The sequence below is a fragment of the Ichthyophthirius multifiliis genome, assembly GCF_000220395.1.
Source record: "Ichthyophthirius multifiliis unplaced genomic scaffold scaff_1120509249450, whole genome shotgun sequence".
Classification (NCBI taxonomy): Eukaryota; Ciliophora; class Oligohymenophorea; order Hymenostomatida; genus Ichthyophthirius; species Ichthyophthirius multifiliis.
In genome coordinates this window covers 27490-50696 of record NW_004087699.1, presented here as the reverse complement: position 1 = coordinate 50696, position 23207 = coordinate 27490, and the positions used below count along the sequence as shown (strand labels likewise).

The 23207-nt window shown below is 15.7% G+C and overlaps 2 protein-coding genes across 2 annotated transcripts, besides 34 other annotated features; one reads left to right on the top strand and one right to left on the bottom strand. All coding sequences in view use genetic code 6, as the record gives it.

The window, feature by feature from the left end:
* Window positions 1-351: 351 nt before the first annotated feature.
* Window positions 352-386: a microsatellite.
* Window positions 387-1925: 1539 nt separating this feature from the next.
* Window positions 1926-2005: a microsatellite.
* Window positions 2006-2251: 246 nt separating this feature from the next.
* Window positions 2252-2320: a microsatellite.
* Window positions 2279-2328: a microsatellite.
* Window positions 2292-2347: a microsatellite.
* Window positions 2295-2347: a microsatellite.
* A 676-nt stretch (window positions 2348-3023) lies between these two features.
* Window positions 3024-3082: a microsatellite.
* Window positions 3083-3659: 577 nt separating this feature from the next.
* Window positions 3660-3704: a microsatellite.
* Window positions 3705-3984: 280 nt separating this feature from the next.
* Window positions 3985-4016: a microsatellite.
* Window positions 4017-4981: 965 nt separating this feature from the next.
* Window positions 4982-5033: a microsatellite.
* A 546-nt stretch (window positions 5034-5579) lies between these two features.
* On the bottom strand, window positions 5580-9369 carry IMG5_005320 (hypothetical protein; the record flags this gene model as incomplete). The annotated part of the gene is made up of 9 exons (XM_004039894.1): window positions 5580-5709; window positions 5821-5963; window positions 6016-6308; window positions 6525-6876; window positions 6959-6997; window positions 7951-8075; window positions 8962-9019; window positions 9119-9251; window positions 9340-9369. Coding segments are annotated over 9 exons (1303 nt in total), but the record flags the coding sequence as incomplete, so codon positions are not given.
* Window positions 5769-5808: a microsatellite.
* Window positions 6153-6201: a microsatellite.
* Window positions 9024-9112: a microsatellite.
* Window positions 9025-9098: a microsatellite.
* Window positions 9025-9114: a microsatellite.
* Window positions 9054-9114: a microsatellite.
* Window positions 9370-11291: 1922 nt separating the features above from the next.
* On the top strand, window positions 11292-13139 carry IMG5_005310 (hypothetical protein; the record flags this gene model as incomplete). Its single annotated transcript, XM_004039893.1, has 4 exons — window positions 11292-11929; window positions 11980-12149; window positions 12203-12631; window positions 12703-13139. 4 exons carry the CDS (start codon window positions 11292-11294, stop codon window positions 13137-13139), a joined length of 1674 nt encoding a protein of 557 aa, XP_004039941.1.
* A 228-nt stretch (window positions 13140-13367) lies between these two features.
* Window positions 13368-13511: a microsatellite.
* A 2172-nt stretch (window positions 13512-15683) lies between these two features.
* Window positions 15684-15970: a microsatellite.
* Window positions 15971-16313: 343 nt separating this feature from the next.
* Window positions 16314-16343: a microsatellite.
* Window positions 16344-16841: 498 nt separating this feature from the next.
* Window positions 16842-16898: a microsatellite.
* Window positions 16899-17620: 722 nt separating this feature from the next.
* Window positions 17621-17675: a microsatellite.
* Window positions 17676-18071: 396 nt separating this feature from the next.
* Window positions 18072-18150: a microsatellite.
* Window positions 18119-18171: a microsatellite.
* A 173-nt stretch (window positions 18172-18344) lies between these two features.
* Window positions 18345-18387: a microsatellite.
* A 752-nt stretch (window positions 18388-19139) lies between these two features.
* Window positions 19140-19183: a microsatellite.
* A 66-nt stretch (window positions 19184-19249) lies between these two features.
* Window positions 19250-19290: a microsatellite.
* Window positions 19291-19297: 7 nt separating this feature from the next.
* Window positions 19298-19334: a microsatellite.
* Window positions 19335-20928: 1594 nt separating this feature from the next.
* Window positions 20929-20978: a microsatellite.
* A 235-nt stretch (window positions 20979-21213) lies between these two features.
* Window positions 21214-21248: a microsatellite.
* A 3-nt stretch (window positions 21249-21251) lies between these two features.
* Window positions 21252-21287: a microsatellite.
* A 663-nt stretch (window positions 21288-21950) lies between these two features.
* Window positions 21951-22006: a microsatellite.
* A 489-nt stretch (window positions 22007-22495) lies between these two features.
* Window positions 22496-22540: a microsatellite.
* Window positions 22541-22808: 268 nt separating this feature from the next.
* Window positions 22809-22847: a microsatellite.
* Window positions 22848-22986: 139 nt separating this feature from the next.
* Window positions 22987-23022: a microsatellite.
* Between the last annotated feature and the right edge of the window lie 185 nt (window positions 23023-23207).

Here is a 23207-nt window from a genome sequence, read left to right as displayed (position 1 = left end):
ATTTAAGTTCTTCTCAATTGAAAAAGGCCACTTATTCAATAGATAATATAAACTCGACAATAATGTCTGTTAATATATAATAAAACTTTGAGATTTTATAAAATCATTTAAATAAAGAATGCTTCTAAACCTTGGATTTAAAAACATATAAAATGATAAATTGGGTAAAATCTATTATTGTAAATGCCCTACTATAAGCATTTTATATCATTATATGTTATAATAATTATCTTAGTTATAAGACTAAGTGAAATAAAATAATTAGAATATTAATGATTTGGAAAATATATTGGAAAAACATAATTTAAATATTTAATACAAGATGTTGATTAAATCAAATAATTATAGCACTATTAATTAATAATAAAAATATTAATTTAATAAAATTAATACAAATTAAAATATAAATGAAAGTAATGAACTTAAAATATATGAGATTATATTATCTTAATTGTTTATAAATAACTAATTTTATATAGTATTATAAACAATAGATGTAAGTTTATATAATTAAGTAAGAACTCTTTAATAAATAAACTAAAACTAATCTATTATTCTTAGTTAAGTGGCACATGAAATAAAAAATCCACTATCATATGTTATTAGAATGATATAAAATATGAAAAAAGTAAAAAAAATAAAAAAATTAAACTTTAAATAAAAATAATAAATTAAAAGAAAATTATTTAATATGAACAATAATTTATATATTTTTTAATATATATAAATAATTAAGAATAATATAAAAGATATATCTTTAGAACTTGCTTTATCAAATTCTTTAATATTAAAAAATTTACTTAATGATATATTAGACATGTCTTAATTAAAAGCTGGTAAATTTTCTCTTTCAATCTAATAATTTAGCCTCCTTGAAGTAATAAAAGATGTAATAGTATTAATGACTGTAATTGCTTAAACAAAAAATATAGAAATTAATTTAATGGTCAATGAGTTTTAGAATGAAATTATTTTATCATCAGATTAATATAGAATACGTTAAATACTAATAAATTTGATAAACAATTCAATAAAATATACATAATAAGGTTGTATTTATATAGAATTAAATCAATATTCAGACTCAAAATGCGTATAAGTGTCAGTAAAAGATACAGGAGTAGGTATAAAACAAGAACAAAAACACATTATTTTCAAAGCTTTTTAAAATATAGAAGGCAATCACGAAATAAACTCCTAAATAGTTTATTTAGGATTGATAATAAGTAATTCTTTAGCAATAAATTTATTACCAAAAAGAATTTCTGGTAGTTAAAGAGGACTTTAATGCGAGGATTGGGAAAAAGGAACTGTTTTTTCGTTTTTAATATATGATTATTAATAGAAATTTTCTTAAGAAAATTCATAGGATATTTAGTCGGAAAAAAATAATGATTCGGTTGGGTAAATAAATAATTTTAACTCTGTTATGTTTAAAATGAGTAATATACAAGAAAATTCTAAAATTATATAAAGTAAACATTAAACTGAATAGAATTTTGTTAATGATTATTCAATTGTTATTATTTAAAAATCATATAAGTATAATATTCTTATTGTAGATGATAATGTTTTCTATATTTCTGTATTAGAATAGTAAATATAGGAAATACTTAATGCTAATTAAATTAATATTGATAAGGTTTACTCAGGAGAATAGTGTATATGTTAGGTTAGGTAGAATGATTATGATGCCATTTTTATGGATTATGATATGCCTGAAATTAATGGGGTTAGCACTGCGTAAATAGTTTTAGGAATCAAACCTAATATTCCGGTATATTTGTGTTCAGGGTATGAAAATATATAATTTAATGTGGATAATATTAAATAATTTTTGTAAAAACCGATTAGTAAGAAGAGTTTGATAGAGGTTTTGAAAAGTATATATAAATTATGAATATTAAATGTTAATTTCGATTAATTATATATATATATATATATATATATATATATATATATATATATATATTAATATATATATATATATATATATACATATATAATGTTTTTAAAATATTATTTTAATGTATATTTAAATAATAATTAAAAACATATATATTAAATATAAAATTTTTATTATTTTATTTAATAAATATATAAAAATTATAATAATTAATATAAAATTATTTTTTATATTCATATGTTATTATTATAATGAAATCATATTATATTTTTATCCAATTAACATAAATAAAATAAATTTATTTGAAAAAATATTTTAATAATATATAATTGATATATTTTCAAATATATATAAATTATTAATTATTTGAGTATATTTTTATAATAAATATATTAATATTTAATATTATTATATTTATATTAAATTTAAAATATATTATATAATTCTATATTTTTTATTTATTAATTTGTTTTAATATCTTTTTGACCAAAATATTTATCTTTTAAAATTATAAAAATTTATTATTATATTAACTACTAATCATTATAGTTTTATTTTTAATAATAATAAATTAGCTTTAAATTGTATAAGAAAAATACAATAAAATGTCATATTGTTCTAATTGGTAAGTATTTTCTTAAAATAATATAACTTATAAAAAATAGTAAGAAGTTTGTTGATTAAGATAAAATTTTATTACACGAAGCATATTGTATAAGAAATATTTTATAATGTAACTAATGCCGTGTTTATTATGATAAAAAAGATATTAAGGATCATTTAGATAAACATGAATTTGTATAATATTTTTAATATATTATTTTGAAATTAATATAAAAAGATAAAATGCTAATATTGTCCTATTTCTATCGAAAACTAATATATTGAAAAGCATTAGAAAGTAGAGATTTAGAACAGGACTTAATAATGTAATTATTGTAAAGAATTTATATTAAACGAAAAATAAAATGAGCATGTTAACATATGTTCTTAAAGAACAAGTTATTGTGATAAATGCAGTTAATCTATAATATTATCTTGTAAAAAAATAATAATAACATTTAATATATAATAAAATAAATATTTTGATGAAAAATTAATAGTTTTTTTTAAAATTTATATAAATGTATAAATATATATATATATATATATATATATATATATATATATATATATTTTAATTTAATTTAACCCTATTAATAAAGAATTTGATATCCATATATGCTCAGTGTAATAAAATAAATTTTAGAATCAAAATAATTTATAATTTTAGCATTCATAATATAATATTTCTAATTTAAATAAACAGGATTTTTAATTTTTTACTTAGTTTAGCAATTATTAGAAATAAAAAAATAAAAATAAAAATTTAATTGTTTAAAAAGTTAAAAAAGTTTAAAAAATTATCAAAAAGAATTTAAAATAAAAACAAAAATATTAAAAATAATTTAAAAGTGTAAAAAAAGCAAGTATTTTATTTAATATTGTTTTATTTTATAATAAAATCTATATTTTAAACAGTTGATAATTAGCAAATTTAACTATAAAATTAAGAAAAAGATGAATGCTTTTTAAAAGCTTTAGAATTATCCAGAAAGTTTTATTGAGAATTATTAAAATAACCTATTTTTGAAATTATAACTTTCTAAAAACCGAAAATATTATTATAATATATAATTTTATATATTTTAATTAAAAATTTGATTATAAAATTTTAATAAAAAAAAAATAATTAAATTTTTTTTTTATTAAATTATATTTTTAAATTAAAGTTTATATTTTTCACATAAAGTTTATAGAATCAATATTATTGAATTCCTTAATCATTTTAAATCTATTTTTTCCTTATCTTAATTAATATTCAATCTTTAAATTTACATATATTAAATTAAATTATTGATGTTTTTCTATATATATATTTTTAATTTACTTGTGTAAAGTTTTTTCTTGGTATTTGTGCATTTTATTTAAATTAAGCCTAAATATATTTCTTCAGGCTTGATTTTGTTGGCTTTATTTATGAAATATTTAAATAATATAAATAAATAATTATTAAATTATAATTTAATATTATTAAGTAAAAAAATAAAAATAAAAAAATATAAATAAACCTCGTAAATAAACTTACTTCAGATTTGATATTTGCAAATTTTAATGTTTCTCTATAAAATTATAATACTGAAAGTTATAATTAAGATTTTCTTGGTATTCTTGACATATTTTTTTTTTATTTAATTATTTATATAAAATAATTAAAAAACAAAAAAAACAATTTTATTAAATATTTTATTTTCATAAAAATAAAAGAGTAAAAATAATTTTTTAATCAAATCAATAAATATCTATACTTATATTAAAAAATTTTAATAAATATATAAAATGAAAAAAGCTACATATTTTGTTTCTCGTTTAATACCTACAATAGTACATGGTGGTGTTTATGTAGGTACAATATCATTGGTATTATCTTAAATAGATAAGAAATATTGGGATAAGGAAAAATTAAAATACATAGGATATTTTTATATGGGATATATGACTCCAATGAAGATATTTTAAAGCTTTGTAAATAAACAAATTTTGAAAAATATGGGACTTCCAAATTATAATTTTTTTTATTTGGCTGAAAAAAAAACACTGCTATTTGATATAGGAATAAACCATATATTGTTTCATTTAATAAATATATGTGTATTATATAATTTTATGTAAAATATGTATCCTAATAAGTTCATTCCTAAAGAATAAACTGTCAGAAAATTTAAAGATTAGAATTAGAATGAGATTTAATAATAAAAGAATATACTAAAAGACATTGCAATTTTTAGATTACATATATCAGCCGTTAGTATTTTGTGGGATATGGGATTTAATTAGTTTGATATGCTTAGGTAGAAAGAATAAATTGTTACTAATATATCAAGGAATGGGTAGAAAATTTAATTTTTAAAAGGACTTATTATTGGAATTGTGTGGAATGTATATACTATTGAAAAATATTTTGATTATCATCACTGAAGAATTATATATATTATTTAAATTTTATTTTTAAAATCATATATTTAGATAAAATTTTTTATATTTTTTTATTATTTCTTCTTGTTTATTATTTTTTTCTTTTTTTCTTATATATATTATTCTAAATAATTTTTAACATTCATAATCATTATTTTCAGCCTATTTAATTGTATTTAATTTTATATTTTTTTATTATTTACCATATTTTATTCATATATCTTTAAAACATTACATATATTATTTTCAAAATTAAATGCAATTTCTATTATAGGCTAAAGTAAATTTTCCAATAGAATGTACTATATATATATGAATAAATTATTATATATATATATATATATTATATTTATATTTACTATATTCACTTTTTAATTAAAGTAGTTTTAATTGTATTAATTTCTAGTTTTAAATATTTTCCGTATTTCTCATAATCAATATCAAATGTATATTTATTTACATCTATTATTGCATAAAAATATTCTAAGCAGAATTATCTTGCTATATTTTCCCAAAGAATTTATTAATATTCTTTTGGAACTCTTTTGTTTATTATTTAATAGTAATCTTCACATTCTTCTAATAAATTTAGTATAGAAAAATTGTCTAAAATTAATAAAAAATTACAAAAATTTATTATATATGTTTAAATAAATACATTATTTTTAAAATATTTCTAATTCTAATTCTTTAAATTATTAGTATTCAAAATTAGTATTTATTTTAGAAAATAAGTTTTTTTTCCAAAAATGTGAAACAATTAATTTTGATGTTAATTTTGAAATATCCTAATTAATTTATTTTTTAATATAAAATAAATATTATATAAATAAAATTATTATTTAAAATATATATATATAATATCATATATATATATATATTTATATTTAATGTTTTACATTTGCAATATTTAAGAATTCATTTTTTACTCCTTGAATTGTATTTATATTCATTTTAATTATATTTTCTTATATATTTTTTATTTATTCACTTAAGAAATATAGATTTCCAAATCTAAAGCATACAGATTTTAATTCTTTTACTTTAAATAAAAAAATATTATAATTTTTTTGTTAAAAAATAGATTAGATTACAATTAGAAATAACTTCATTTTCATTATTTTTTTAATTATTTTTAGAAATAGAAGCTTTAGTGAAAATCGGATTATTTATAGAATTTAAATAATTTAAACTATTTTTAATTTCCTTAGAATAATCATTCATAGATTCATTTATTAATATTTCAAATTTTTTCTTTATATATTATTTAAATTTATTCTAATCATTTACATCTATTAAATCTTGTAATATCTCTATACTTTTAAATAATAAAGAACAATAGTCTATAACTGATTTTGTATAAAGGGATTAACCTTCTCCACTTTACCTTTATATTATAAAATAAATATATAACAATATTATAAGTAAATTACCAATTTTCTTAGTTTAAACAATTTCTTAGCATTGTTTTGCATTAGTATTCCCTTATTTTTTAAATAAATATAATAAAATTAATCTTAATATATAATTTTATATTAAAAAAAAAAAAAAAGAACACATATAAAAATTAAAAAGAAAATAATTAAATTAAAAAAATATTTACATATTATTAAACCAATATTCAAGAAAAGGTGTCATAACTAAATAATAAGACTAATAATTATTAATTTATAATGAAGACATAAAATCATCTAATTTAGAAAGTTCATGTGCAATTTAAAAAGAGAATATAGAATTATCATTATTTATTATATTTTCATCTATATGTAAATTTATTATTTTAATAATTTCTGCCAGAGCTCCTTCAATGAAACTTTTAATGAATTCAGATTATATTTCCTCAGGATTTAAATCAAAAAACGGTGCTAGAAATTTCGTAAACAAAGGAATATAATTATTAATTAATCCTTTTAAATTACTATTAATAATTTTTAATAAATCACCTATTTTTGGCACTTTTTTTTTTATTAAAAAATAAATAAATATAAATATATATATATTATATTTAATAATTTTTTTTTTAAATAAAAAAAATACTTGTGTATTTATCTAATGTATCATGTGGTTAAAATGAAGCTTTTTTATAAAAATTAGATGCAAATTTAAATCCTCCACATGTAAAAATATAAATTATCATCTATTATAAATCATTATATATAGTGTATTCTTATTAATTTAAGGAAAATACTATTAATAAATTACAAATACACCTTATATAGTTTTCATTTGGTGGGAAATATATCCAGAAAGATTTAATAATATCTGAAAAATTTAAAAAGACTTTATTTGATAGTTTATATTTGAGGCATTTTTGTAATTCTGGTTCATTTTCTATTTCTTCCTTTTTTTTTTAATTTTTGGAAAATTTATTTTAAAGCTTCGTCCAAAACTGGTTCAATATTTTACATAAGTTTAGTATTTTTTCTTTAAGAATTAGACTAGAATGTAGAATGTTTTCGTAAAATAATTTAAAAAAATCAAATAGAAATTCGCAGGAGGAATTTAGAGCACTTTTTGTGCAAAAGAAACACTTATTTGGAAATAATCTTACCAAAAATCACACATTTAATCATTACTCTCGAAAAAAAAAGGCATCATAATTTAACATAGGGAATAATTTAAAGGAAAAGTGATATTTATGTCCTAAAAAAGATTCAAAAAAGAACTTTAAAGTATATTTTACTTATTAGAATTATCACTTTGAAATATATTCAGGATAATTTCGAAGTTATTTTTATATGTAATTACTATTTTTTCATTATTATCATTAGAAAATGCTTTAGGCAATAAAATATCCTTCCAATATTAATTAATAGCAATAAAAACATATAAATTTTATAAAAATTTTAATGTAAATGAAGTTTCTTCTTCATTAATTTATTCTGGAGGACGTTTAAGTATTTCAAGAGAATCTTAGAATATATTTTATAGATAATTATGAGTACTTTTTTTTTCTTGATTTTTCGAATATAATTTTTGGATTAATTTAAAGTCTTTTAAGTTTATTTTTAGTTTGTTTTTTAAAAAACCTAAATAAGACTCTAATTCTTCTATATTCTTCTCGTTTTATTCTTTTTAGTCTTTATAATAATTTCTACCTAATATACTTATTAAAATTCCGAATTGATTAAATTACAGTTATTTTGAAAAATCTCTTTATATTTAATATATATTATATATTAATTCTTATATAATTTGTATAGTATATTTTTTTTACTCTGAAAAAGGGATTTCAATATTAAAAATTCCTTATTAATTTTTAATAATATTTGGGATTTATTTAATAATAACAGAATCGTATTTTATATTAATTTTCCTGATTCGACTTTCTTTTAAATTTTAATTAAATTCTTCCTTTTTTTCTCCTAAGCTTTTTTTATTAATTTGTGAATCTTATTATTATTTTTGTATATTCTTATTTTTTAAAGGGCTAAAATTCTTATTATTTTCATCCAAACCATTCGAAAAGGTACTTTTTAATTAAAGTTCAATTTATTATACATCAAAGGTGGAAGGTTCAAGTTAAATTTTTGTGTAATTATCATTTATTTTATTTGAAATTCTTACCATATTTTCCAATTGTTTTCCTATTAACTAACCAAATTGAGCAATCACCTATTTTAAATCGAAATTTCTTTTATTTTCCTACTAAGTAGTTTTCTCTAGCATTTTTAAAATTTATTTTACTGAATTTCCTTCAAAATCTGATATTTCTTTTTGTAGTAAATCTACCTGTTTTTACATTTCTAAATTATGGGGATTTTTTTTAGTTTCGGCAGTATTTTTTTTTAATTTTTCTTGATATAATTAAATTGGTTTTTTTATTTCGTTTTAAATTACACGTAAAAAATCACTTTTCATCATTTTACTTTCCATATATATTTAATTTAAATGAAATAATAATTCATTATTTATTTTTTAAGTTATTTCATTGTTTATATCAGATAAACTTAATATAAAACTTAATTGCGAATCTATCAAATATTGTATAGTTCTGATTTTATTAATATATTTAATTATTTTTTTAATTAAAAATTTACGGATTTTCATTCTCTCGGCATTCTAGTACAGTCTTTTTTAGACCCATGTATTTACCAGCTAATTATATTATAAATATATATATATAAAAATATATTTATATATATATATATATATATATATATATTTATATATATATTTAATTCTATATATTTTTACCTGTTTTAGTTAATTTTATTAATTGTTCGGAATAGTTTTACTGAATATTTGCGAATGATTTATAATAGGCTACAAAAGCTTTACATGTTGATTTTATTGTTGAAAATTTATCAGATAATAGTTTATTGCAATCCTTTTTTTATATTAAAAATAATGAATTTATTAATTATTTTTTTATTTTAAAATTAACAAATATTAATTTAATTTTTGCATATACTTACATCGATTTATTAAACGATTTCTTTATGCATTTTTTTTTCAAATAATTTTTTTTATATTTTAAAGTTTTTTTAAACAAAGATAATTTAATAAATCTATATTTTATTAAGTTAATTCTTTTTTATAATATATATAAATTTTAAATTTTCTTTATAAAAATATATTAATTCATATTTTATATAGTATAAAAATAAATTTATAATAAAAACAGCATGTCTCTTTTTATTCCAGGATAAGTTATTAGTATAGCAATTATTTTAAAATATAATTAATAATTATTTTTATAAAAAAAAGATATTGGAGATGGCAAATATACTGCAGGAGAAGGTTGTTATGTATCACATGGTCGAATTATAGCATCAATATGTGGCAAATGTTAAATAAATAAAGAAAATAATAGTGTAAATATATTACCTTAATCGAAAAATAAGGCAGCATAATTAAAAATTGGATCATATGTTATAGCAAAAGTATAAAAATCATAAGAATAAATATATAAAATTTTAAGGTTTAAAGAATAAAAGAAGATTAAGTTCATTTAAAAATAATGATAGTAGACGATATCCCGACAAATTAAAACATAGAAGGAATAATAAGAAAATAAGATATAAGATTAACAAATTTAGATATTTTAAAAATGCAGGAATGCTTTATTCCTGGAGATATTGTAAAGGCTAAATTTGTATAAATATATAATATTCCTTTTATTTTATTAACTTTTTTTTTTTTTATTTTTTTTTTCAATTTAGATTTCATTTGGAGATTCTTAAAAAATTTACCTTTCTGTAAATGAAGATGAATTAGGTGTTATTTTTGCAAAAAATTAAGATACATGTATTTTTTTTTATTATATTATTAATTTATAAAAAAAAAAAATAAGAATAAATTATGTTACCTTATAGTTGGGATGAAATGATTTGTATAAATACAGGTTAGAAGGAAAAAAGAAAGGTAGCTAAACCTAATATTTCTATATTTTAATAGTAATGAGTTTTATTATATTTTATAAAATGATGAATTAGATTTATTTTAATTTATATTTTTAGTAGTTTTTTTAAATAGGTTAGTTTTTAGTAAAAATGTTTTTTTTTTTTTTATAAAATATATATAAAAATAAAGTATATTATTATATATTATTATGATAATATAAAATAGTATATTACATATTATAATTGTATAATATTTTAAAAAGAATTGTTTTATATATAAATAATTTTGTTATTTAAGTTTTAAATGTTTAAATAAATTATTTTCTATATGAATATAAAAATATATATCATATTAATATCATATTGTTTTCTATATACTTTAATATTATATTATATAATTTTTTTTTTTTCCCATCTTTCCCTCCTCACCTTATTTAATTCAATTATTTTTTTATATATATGCATATTTTATAATATTAATTAAAGTATTTTGTATATAACAATTATTAAATTAAAAATAGATATATATATTTATATAATTATATTATAATATATTAGTAAGTATATATAAAATAAAAATAAAACGTCATAAAGTCCGTCATTTTCTTAAAAAAATAATAACTTATATTGAAATAATAATAAAATTTGTAAATAAATAAAAGGCAAATAATTTTTTTTTTTTTATTAAAATATATATATATATATATAAAATGCATCCAAATTTTATAAAATAATTGAAAAATGCGTCTGTAACTCCAGATTAGCTTTCTTGTTATGCCTATCGAAATGAAGAGGAAGCGAAATTCTTCAAAGAATCATTCAAGTTCTTAAACGAATAAAAAGAATTATAAATAGATCCTGAATACTATAATTTAAATAGAATCGAATAAATTAAATATTCCGCAAATCATTTCAAGAAATTCGTCACAATTCACAACTAAAAATTTAATGCGAACGAATAACGTACTAGTTCCTTAATTTTTTTACAATTTCCTTTCAGTTTTCCTTCCTCTGTTCATTAAGTAATGTTTGTCCCCTGTATTTAACACTTATCATCTGAAAAATAATGCAAATAATGGCTCCCAGACATTTACTCTTATAAAATAATCGGCTGCTATTGCCAAACTGAATTAGGACACGGAAGTGATGTCTAGTCTTTAGAAACAACTGCCACATATGACGAAACCACTCAATAATTTATAATAAACTCGCCTACAGTTTCATCAACTAAATGGTGGGTCGGAGAACTCGGAATATGGTGTACACATGCAGCTGTATTTGCCTAATTAATTATTAAAGGAAAAAAATATGGAGTTTATACTTTCTTCGTACCCATTAGGGATTAGTAAAACTATAATCCACTTCCAGGCATATAAGTAGGTGATATTGGACCAAAAGTAGGAGTTAGTGTTAAAGATAATGGGTTTGTGAGATTCAATAATGTAAGAATTCCAAGAGAAAATATGTTAATGAGATATTAGAAAGTTTCAAAAGAGGGCGTTTTTACCCAAGTTGGGAATCCTAAAATCGGATACGCAGTTATGGTTTAAACTAGATTGGCTATTTCGACATTCTTTCCAAGAACTTTAAGTATTGCTTTAACTGTTGCGATTAGATATTCACTTTTGAGAAAATAATTCAAAGATAGTAAAGGAGAAGAAAGGTTTATTTTTATTTAAGTATTTTTATTATTAATATAATTATATTTTTTAGAACAATTTTAGATTATTAAACTTAATAAGAAAAATTATTTGTTCCTTTAGCTGAAATATATGCGATATTGATTAGTGCTTATAGAATATAAGATATTTTTTTAAATTTAATGTAAAGAGTTTAAAAAAATGACTTTTCGACTTTAAATGAAACTCATATAGTTGTTTCAGGTAAAAAATATATATATACAATAATATTAACTAAATTTAAATATGTCATATAGGTGCTAAAGCAACATGGACTGAAAGCGTTTTACATTTTTTAGAAATTATAAGATTAGCTTGTGGAGGTCATGGATTTTCTTAATATTCTGGACTTCCTGGAATGGTTTAGGAATGGAAACCTATGGTTACATTGGAAGGAGACAATACTATTTTACACATGTAGGTAGCCAGATTTTTATTAAAATAAGCTGAAAAAGCAATGAAAGGACTTCCTTTAGGTTTTTCAGTTTAATATATGAAAATTATATCTGAAATACAAGGAACTAAACTTGAGAATGTAAATACAATTAATGAAATTAGTAATTTGTAAGTTCTATAAAAAATTATTGTTGCTAGTGCGATTTTCCATATTTAAAGTGCTGCTAATAAAATGCTTACATTTATTTCCTCTGGAAAAGGGTCTAGAGAAGCATGGGATAAACATACAGGTATAGTATATACATATATATATTTATATATATAATTTTAAATTTTATTTTATTTTTTTGTAAAAAAATAGGAATTGAATTAGTGGAAGCTTCAAAAGCTCATTTTTTAGTTTTCACAGTAATGAATTTTGAGGAAAGAATCTAATAGGAAACTTAAGAAAATGTTAAAAACGTATTAACAAAATTGTGCTCATTATTTGCTGTTACAAAAATATTAAGTAAACCTATATAATTAATTGAAAATGAGTATATTACTGGTCATCATTTGAGCTTACTTTAATAAATTAAAGATTAAATGTTGAGCGAAATTAGGAATGACGCGCTTGCATTAGTAGAAGCTTTTGGGTATTAAGATATGTAGTTAAGATCTGCGATTGGAAGTTAAAATGGAGAAATATATAAAAATTTATTTAATTGGGCTAAAAATTATAATTCGATTAATTAACAACCTGTTATCGACGGATATGAATGGATTTAAAAATTAAAAAATTTGCATGCTTCACTTTGAAAAGATATTACTTTTTATAAATAAGGAAAAAATATTTTTTTATTGTTGTTGGTATATTTTATATTTAAAAATAAATATATATATATATATATAACAACTAATTTTAAATAAATAATATATGTGATATATATAATTTTTTAAAAAATGTATATATATAAATATATATATATATATAAACGAAAAAAAAAATAAATATATATTAAAGGCTAATAATAAAAAATACAATCTTTATTATTATTATTATTATTATTATTATTATTATTATTATTATTATTATTATTATTTTATATATTATTATTACTATTATTATTATTATTATTTTAACTATTATTTTATATTTTATTATAACTATTATATTATATACTATTATTACTCTCACTCTATATTTCATTATTGCTATTTTATAAATTATTTGATAATGAATTTAGTTTTTATTTTCTTCACTCGCCGATTTTATTAATCCTACTGACGGAAAACTGGAAAAGAATAAATTTCCTATTTTATTTAACTCTTAAGAAGATTAATCTCTTCTAAAGCTTAGCAAACTAGCTGCATTTGCACTTGCCTTTTATAATTAAGAAAGAATTTGTTTTTTTCTTCTCTGGATTTATTCGAAATTGCACTTCCTTCCTATGAGTTTTTATTAGAATTGTTACTATCGTTTAATTAACTTAAATCTTTAATTTTATCGATTTCAAATTTAATGTTTTACTAGAATTCTTAGTTTCTAATTAATAATTCATTTCTTCTAATAAGATTTTATATTTTTCAACTTCTTCGAGTAGAAGTTGCTTTTCTTCAGTTAGCTTTTTTAATTTTTATTAATAAATTATTATTTGTTCATGTTCTATACTATTTATGGGCTCATGATGGGTTTATTCTAATAATTATTCGTTTACTTATAAAAGTTCATTTTATATAATTTATAATTTTTCGTTTTTTTCAGTTGTTTTTTGTAATTCAGTATTTAAATCTTCAATTTTTCTCTGTTTTTTTCGGTTTCTTCTTTCAATGTTTCTATTAAATTTAATTCTTAGTTTTATTCTTCATTTAATTAACTTTAAGAGGATTTTTGTTATTCTTATTTTTAATTTTGTATTTATTTTAAATCAGTTTCTAATTATTAGTTAGTTTATTGTATTTATTAAAGGACGTGGTTTAAGTGTTTATTATTATTTTCTTGCTAAATTAGTTCATTTTCTAAACTTATTATTAATTCAGTTTCTTATTTTAATTATTTTTAATGTTATATGGACATTGTTTGAAACTTTTCTTCGTGTTTTTAAATTATTTCGGCTAATTCATGCTGAAATTTTTCCTTTAGTTATTAAATTTCTTGCTCTTTTTCTTATTTTATTTTTCTTTTTTTCCTTGAAATTTTTAATTTTATTTAGTTTAGAAATTCTTCTTTTAAATTCTATATTTAAATATATTTATTTTCTAAAAGTTTTTCTTTTAAAATTTATTAAAGTTGATTTTCTTTTTGTTAAAAAGCATTTTTTAAATTTATTTTAATTTTTAGAATTTTTGATTTAGTTTTATTTATTAATTTTTTCTCGTTTTCAAATAATTTTTATTTTAGAATTTCTTGGATTCTTTATATGTCTTACTAATGATTTTTTATTAATTTTTTCTTTGTTTTTTCCTTCATTTTTTATTTTATTTCATTTATATCTTATTCACATTAATTTTCTTTTATATTTTGTTCTAAATTTTATGTTTTTCCATTTTCTTCATTTAATATTTAATCTTAATCTACTGTTGTTTCTTATAGTTTTTTATTATATTCTTGATTTTATGTTTTTTATATAAATTCAGACTTTATTAATTATATATATTCATTTTTCATTAATATATACTTCTTTTTGTATTTTATTTATATGTTTTTTTCGTATTAATGTAGTTAAGTTTTTTATTCATTTTATAAGTTTTAAATCTATTAAATTAATTGATTTTTTAATAATTACTTTTCTATTTCAAGTTCTTTTTTTAACTATACCTTTACTTTTTATATAAATTCTTTTTATAATTTTCCTTCGGTTCTATTTAGACTATTTTATTATTCTTCAATTAAATAAGACTCTTTATTTGAAAACTCGCTATTTGGTTCTTTTATATTCTGATTAATTTAAGATTCCTAAATATTTGGATATTCATTGTTTAATACATCTAAGTTATTTGAATTGTTTAAAATTTCTATATGTGAAATATTTTCAATACATTAAGATTATATATTTGAATTATTTTAATTTAATTTTTGAAGTTAAATAGCAAGTTTTTATTGAATTTATTAAATTTCATTATTTTTTTCTTTTTCTAATTGTTTTTTTATTTAAAGTATTTTTTAGTTTAGAAAATCATTTTCTATATTTTTAAATTAACAGTCTTTACCTTGATCCTCAATAATTTATTCATTTAAATTAATTTTAGAATTTTGGTTATCAATTTAATTATATTTATTTTCTTCTTTTTAAATATTAGTTTCCTTTTTATTTATTTATTATTCTATTTTTTCTTAAAGATCGTTTATATTATTTTCAAAACTTTATTTTTATTCTTCATATTATTATATTTATATTTCAAAATTTTATATTTATACTATATATTGTTATATTTATTCTTCATATGTTTATATTTATTCTTCGTATTTTTATATTTATACTATTTATTATTATAATCTTTCTTCATATTTTTATTTTTATTCTTCTTATTATTATATTTATTCATCCTATTTTTATCTTTATTCTTCATAATGTTATATTTATACTTCATATTATTATTTTTATTCTTCATTGTTTTGTATTTATTGATCATATTTTTGTTTTTATTCTCCTTCATATGATTGTTTATCGTCTTAATGATTATATATTTAAGTTTAATATGTTTTTTAATCTTAATTAGTTTATTTTTATTATTATTATATTAATTCTAAATCTCCAAAGTTTTAATTTTAATATTCATTTTTTTCTTAAAATATTTCGATCTAATTTTACTGTTATTAATTTTTTATTTAATCTTAATTATTTTATTCTGAATTTACTTCTTAATTATTTTTTTATAAAGAAATTTAATATTATAATAATTAATTTTGTAAAATCTAGATTTTTTCATTTAAATTAAAAACTACTTCATTTACTTAATTTTAGACATTTTAATTTTAAACTTAAGTATCTGAAAGTTTTTGTTTATAAAGTTTTTTTTTATTTTTTAATTTTTAACTATATTATTATAATTGTAAAACTTTGTCGTTTTCTTCTTTTAATTATTATTATATAATATCAAATTATTGCTAGTCTTAGTTAGAATATTGTTTTGATTTAATTATTCTATTAAATGTATTTATTCTTAATTTTATAAATTCATTTTTTCGAATTAACTTTCATTTAATTAATTTTAATTATGTAATTAATTGTATTCATTTTACAGTTATTCTAATAAATTCTGTTTTTCTAAAATTTAATTATTTAATAAATTAATTAAATTTTCGTTTTTTTATAATTATGATTGTAATTATTTTATTTATTCATCACTTTCAATAATTTAAGATTCTAATTAATTAATTTAATATTTATTTTATTAATCTTATGTATTATATTAATCAATATAATCTTCTTTTTCTGTTTATAATTAAAATATTAAATCTTCTTTTTATTAAATTTATTAGTTTAAAAATTTAATCAAATTATTATCTTATTCTTCTTCTTATTATTATTATTATTATTATTATTATTATTATTATTATTATTAATCTTATTATTAATATAGTTTTGTATTATACTATTGAATTACTATTTCAAATTCTTTTTTTTAATTTTAAATAATTTCTTTTTTTTATAAATTTTCATCTTATATTTAATTAATTTAAGTTTTATATTATTAAATTTCTTATTAAAATATTTCATTTTATTTTTTAAAATCTTATTAAATTTCACTAATTTTTTTTTAATTCTCTTAATCAATTTAATTTTTATTTTCTATTATTTCTTATATTTAATTATATAGTTTATTTATTTCTTCTTAATTATTTTCTAAAATTAGATTTTTTTAATTTAATTCCGTATCTAATTAATTTATTTCATTGTACTTTTTTTCCAATTTTTATTTTAATTCTATGTCTTAATTTTCCATTTGTTCTATTTATTATTATTTTTATTAAATTAATTCTTATAAATTTTAAATCTCTTTATTCTTTTATTCTAAATTTTCTATTAAATTTATATTTTCTTCTGTTTCTTATTTAAGTATTTATATATTATGATTTTTTTCCTATATTTATTAATTTGTTAATTATTAATTTATAACTTCTTCGGTTTATTCTTTATTTTTAAAATATTATTATTCCATATTAGAATTTATTTATTGTATAATATCTTCTTTTTCTTAATTTTTTTTTTATAAAATGTTAATTATTTCATCTTTTTCATTAATTTAAATTATCATTTCTTCATTTTATTAATTAATTTAAACTATTTTTTTCTAAGATTCTTAAAATTAAGAAGTTTATTATTAAAATTAGGATATCTATTCTTAAAATTAAGTTAATTAATTATTTTTATTTTAAATTTCTAATTAATACTCCTCTTATTATAATTATTATTTAGATTCTAAATCTTTTATTTTTAATAAGAATTATTAACTAATTTCATTAATTAATTATTCTTAATTTATTTATAATATATTTAATTTTTATTCATAATCATTTTATTAAAATTTATTTTAACTTTTTAGTTCTTCTATATTTTATAAATATCCTTAAATTTATTTCTTTAAAGCTTCTGTTTGTTATTAATAAATTTCTAGATTTGATTAAATAATTTAATTTAATATATTTGTATCTTACTCTTGTTATTAATTATTTTAATCTTATTCATTTATTATTTTTTAAAACTATTCAATTTAATTTTAATTATTATCCGAATCTTATATAATTTATTAATTATTTTCTTCTTTATTTTCTTAGTTTTTATATTTTTAATTATTTTCTAATATTTATTATTCTATCTATATATTTTATTCTTTTATTATTTTTTATAATTATTCCATTTGCATTTCGTATTATGTTTTATTTTATAAAATTTATACTTATAATTAATCTATTTACTCATTCTAAATTTTTTATAGTTCATATTATTAATTTATAAGTTTTTAATCATTCTCTAATATATTTTATTCAAATATTTAATTATTAATTATAATCTAATTGTTTAATTATTAAATTTATTATTCATAATTTTATATTAATTTTTCAATCTTATTATCTTGTTCTTCCTTTTGTTCAGTCTTTTAAAATTATTCATTTAATTTATATATCTATATATCTTTATTTTCACATTATATTTTAATTTTGTTATTTTCATTGTTTAATTATTCAATAAAGTCTTTCAATTTTAAGATTTCTTGTTTTTAATTAAAAATTTCTTATTATTAACTTTATATTTATATCTTTAAGTTATTTTCTTGAATTTATTATTCATCTAAATCTTAAATATTATTATTTTTTATTTAATTTTCATTTCTTTTTTGATTTTTAGTTTTTTCGATTTCTTATTGTTAAATCTATATTTCGTTTTGGAGATTTTCTGTATTATTTTTTAATTAAAAAACAGTGTTTTCATTTTCTTTTGATAATATTTTTTTTATACATATATAAATTATTTATATATTTATTTATTTATTTTTTTTTAAAAAAAACTTATTTTTTCATCTGAATTCAATTTTTAATTTTCATTTTAAATAGTTTTTTCTTCTATTTATATCAATTTTTGTTAAAAGTTTTAAATTTATTTGATTTTTTCGTCAATTTATACATTTTTTGAGTTTAATTGTTCATTTTACTGTAAAATTATTATATCTTTTTATTAAAATCCTATTTCATTTTAACATATAATAGTATTTTTCAAATTTATTTATTATTATAAGATATCATTTTCATTATTTATTTAAATATTGGTATATTTTAATTCTTCTAATAATTAATTTAAATTGTTTATAATATTTTCTTTATCATTTATTTATTCTATAATTATATTTATTTAATTTTATAAATTTTAAATAGTCATTTCTTTTTATTCAATTAGATTTTTTTTATTATCTATTATAATATCTCTTTCTTCGATATTCTTTTACATTTATTCGATATTTTTTTACATTTCTTTTTATTTTTATAAATAATTTTATTATAAATTATTTTTTTATTCGATTAATTTAGATATTTCTTCGTTTTTTTTGTAACTATCTTCTATTTTACATTATTAAGGGTTATTATTTATTTCATAAAAATGAATTTTTTCATTTAAAACTTCAATTTAATTTCTTTATTATTCAATTATGTTTTCTGAATTATAGATTTCATTTTTCTTTTATTTTAATTAAATTTAAAATTTATCATTCTATATAGTTAATTCAAGTAATTATTAATTTTATTTATCATTTTCTTATTATAGAAGTTATAAATCCTTTTCATATTTTTATATTTAAATTTAGTTTTAAGGAATAATATCTTTAATATTATTCTGTAAAATATAATTAATATTTTATTTAATTCCTTATTATTAAAAGACTAATTTCTAGCTTTCTTAATTATGTAATTTTTTTAAGAATTTGGTGATTCATTTAATTAATCAAAAATTTTTTCTGATTTTTTTGAATTAATTTCTTTTATTTATTTTTCGTATTTTTATATCAGTTAATTTAAACGATAATTATTTTGTAATAAATTATTAAGTTAATTTAAATCAAGATTTTTCAAGTTATTATTATTATTTTAAATAAGTTATTAATTTTTGTAATTAGGAAACAGTTATTAATATTTTTTCTCGTTTTAAATTTACATTTCCATCTAATTTATTTAATTTTCGTATTTGTTTTTTAGATTTTATATATTTTCATCAAAAAACAGCTTTTAATCTTTTAATTTAGTCTTTAAATTAATAATATCGAATTCTGACTGTACTTTTTCCTAATTCAATCTACTTTTTAATTATCTGTTTTCTTCTTATATCTATTCAAGCTTTTTTTGTTGCTATTTATTGCTGTTGATTAATTTTTCAACATACGAGTTTTTTAAATGACTATTATACTCTTTTTCCATTTAACAATTTTTATCTTATGAATAAAAACTGGAATTTTTGGATGCATTATTACTTTGAAAATTCATATTTTTTATTTCTTTTTTTTTTTTTTAATATTTTATTTTAAAAAAATACTTTGTTCATAATTATCAATTTATTCCTTAAAGTATTAAATTTTTTATTTATGATCATTTTCTAGTTATTCGAGATTTTAATGATTTTATTTATCCAAAGAATACGTTAATTATTTACATCCTTTGATTATAGTAAATTAGCTTTTATTTATTATTTAAGGTTAGATAATTTTTTGTTTAAATAATGGACTATTAATAATTGGTTTTTATATTTAAAGAATATTATTTTTATTTTTATAGTTTTAAATATTTTATGGAGAAAATAAATTATGATATTAAAAGTATGTTTCCCTAAATCTTTTATATATATTTTATTTAATCATTTTTTTTAAATAAAATACTTTTTTTAACTTTATTTGTTATTATTTAAATTATTTAGACTGCCTTCGTATGATGTTTATTAAGGGTATACTTTATATATATATATATATATATGTATATATGAAAATTGTTTTTTTAATAAATTTTTAGAACTTCTTGGCTAATATGTAAAGTTTTAAGTTGAAATCATAATTTTTTATTTATTTTTAAATATTGTAAATTTTGATTAATTAAAAAATAATTATTTAATATAATTTAAAACAAAAATAATATATATAAATAAATATTATATTCAAATAAATAATATATAAAATTATTTTTTGTTTTGATATTTGTAAAAAATAAAAAGATAATGTATTTTAATACTACTAAAAATAAACTATTAATGTAATTTAAATATTGCATTATGAATTTTAGAATTTTATAAAGGAGAATAAAATTTATATTGAATAAATATATATATATATATATATAATTTATTTTTTACTAAATTTGATTTTATTTTATTTTAAGATAAAAATAACTGAATTATATATATTTAATATTTTATTTATTTTTATTTTTTCCTTTAATTTTATTTTTTCTACAAAAAGTTATTTATAATCAAAAAAGTATTAATAATCTTTAAATGTTATTTTATTTTATTGAATTTACAATAAATAATAGTTTTTAAAATTGAAATTGATTTCTAAGTAAATTCTTTAAATAAATAATTAATACATATTTTATATATATTTTAATTTTATTTAAGTTGAATTTATAATAAAATAAGAATATACTAAAATATTATTAAAATTTTAATAATAACTATAAGATTCATTTTTAATTTAAATACATAATAATTCTCTTTATTTTTATATTAATTATATATAAATATATGTGAAAAATTATTAGTTATATTTATATTTTATATTTATTAATTAAATAATAAAATATATTTATTTAAGATACTCTTTATACTATTATATAAAATTTTATTAATACTATTAATATTCAAATGTTTAATTTTTTTCAAAACATTATATAATATACAAAAAAAAAACAATAACATATTGCAATTTTAGAAATAGTCAATTATTTTTATAATATATAATATGATATTAAAAAATGATAAAGGTTTTTTGTATATTTCAAATTTATATAAAAAATAAAATAAAAAAAATAAAATGATTTTATTTTAAAGATTTTATAAATATAATGTAATCGCTTTTTTATTATTTTTGTTTAAAAAATATAAAAAAAGAAGTATTTAATAAATAATTATTAATTATAAACATAAATTTTAGAAAATAATAAAAAAAATTAAAGATTGAAATAAAAAAAATAAATTATGAATAAAATATTAATTATTTCATTAATAATTATAAATTTATTTAATTAATTATACTCAAATAATACTCCAAGAACATTAGATTAAGTAAAAGGACATTGTACATAGGATTGGATAGAATGCTCATAGGTATGTTCAACTACTGATATTAAATGTTATTAAGATTGCTCAAAAATAATATATTAATGCTTAGATGAATCTCCAAAAGTTATTTGCATTGATGAATGTAATATTAAATTTGATAATTATATACATAATGAAGAAATCGTAAAAAATGAGGAAAACGATTAAAAAGAAAATTAGAAATATTAAGATTGTTTACAAGAATGCGATAATGCAAAAATTGGTAAAATAGACCTATGAATATAAATAAATTAATAGTATAAAAATAATTTGTTAATTTAGATTAATATTATATATGAAAATATAATTATTTAATAATTTTTTTTTTTTTTCTTTCTTTCTAAAATTAATTAAAAATTCAATAAAAAATTAAAAATATATATATATATTTAATTTATATTTATATTTATATATATTTATATTATAGCATTTTTTTTTTTTTTTTTATAAAATATATAATTAATATTTATTTTTTTCTTAATCAATCAACTAAATTAAAATATTCTATGTTAAGTATATTTTTAAAATATCAACTATATTTATTTATATTAAATATCAATATATATTTATCTTTTTTATTTTAAATCTTTTATATATGTAAATTAATATATATATATTTTTTTTTATTAAGTAATTTAGTTTTCATTTTATTATTTTATGTTTTTTTTAATATAAATATTTTTACTTTTATAAAATATATATTATATAAAAATTATAATATTAAAAATTAAAACAGTAGATTCCTAATATTTTTTTAAAATTCAAATAAATATTTTAATAATTAATTTAAATTATATTATATTATTTGTTTAAAATATTATATTTTTTCTTATAAAACATAAACAAAAACAATAAAAAACGAATTATTAAAATTATAAAAAAATAAATATAATAAAAATAAATTAAATTCATAATATATTTAAAATAATCGATTTTAACTTTTATTTTCTATTTGTAACATAAAATAAATTATTTTTTATATAAAATATAAACTTTATTTTCTGATATTACTAAAATAAATCTATTTTCTTTTATTTTTATAATCTTCAAATTATTTAGAAAAATTTCATTAAATTTTTAATTGAATTAG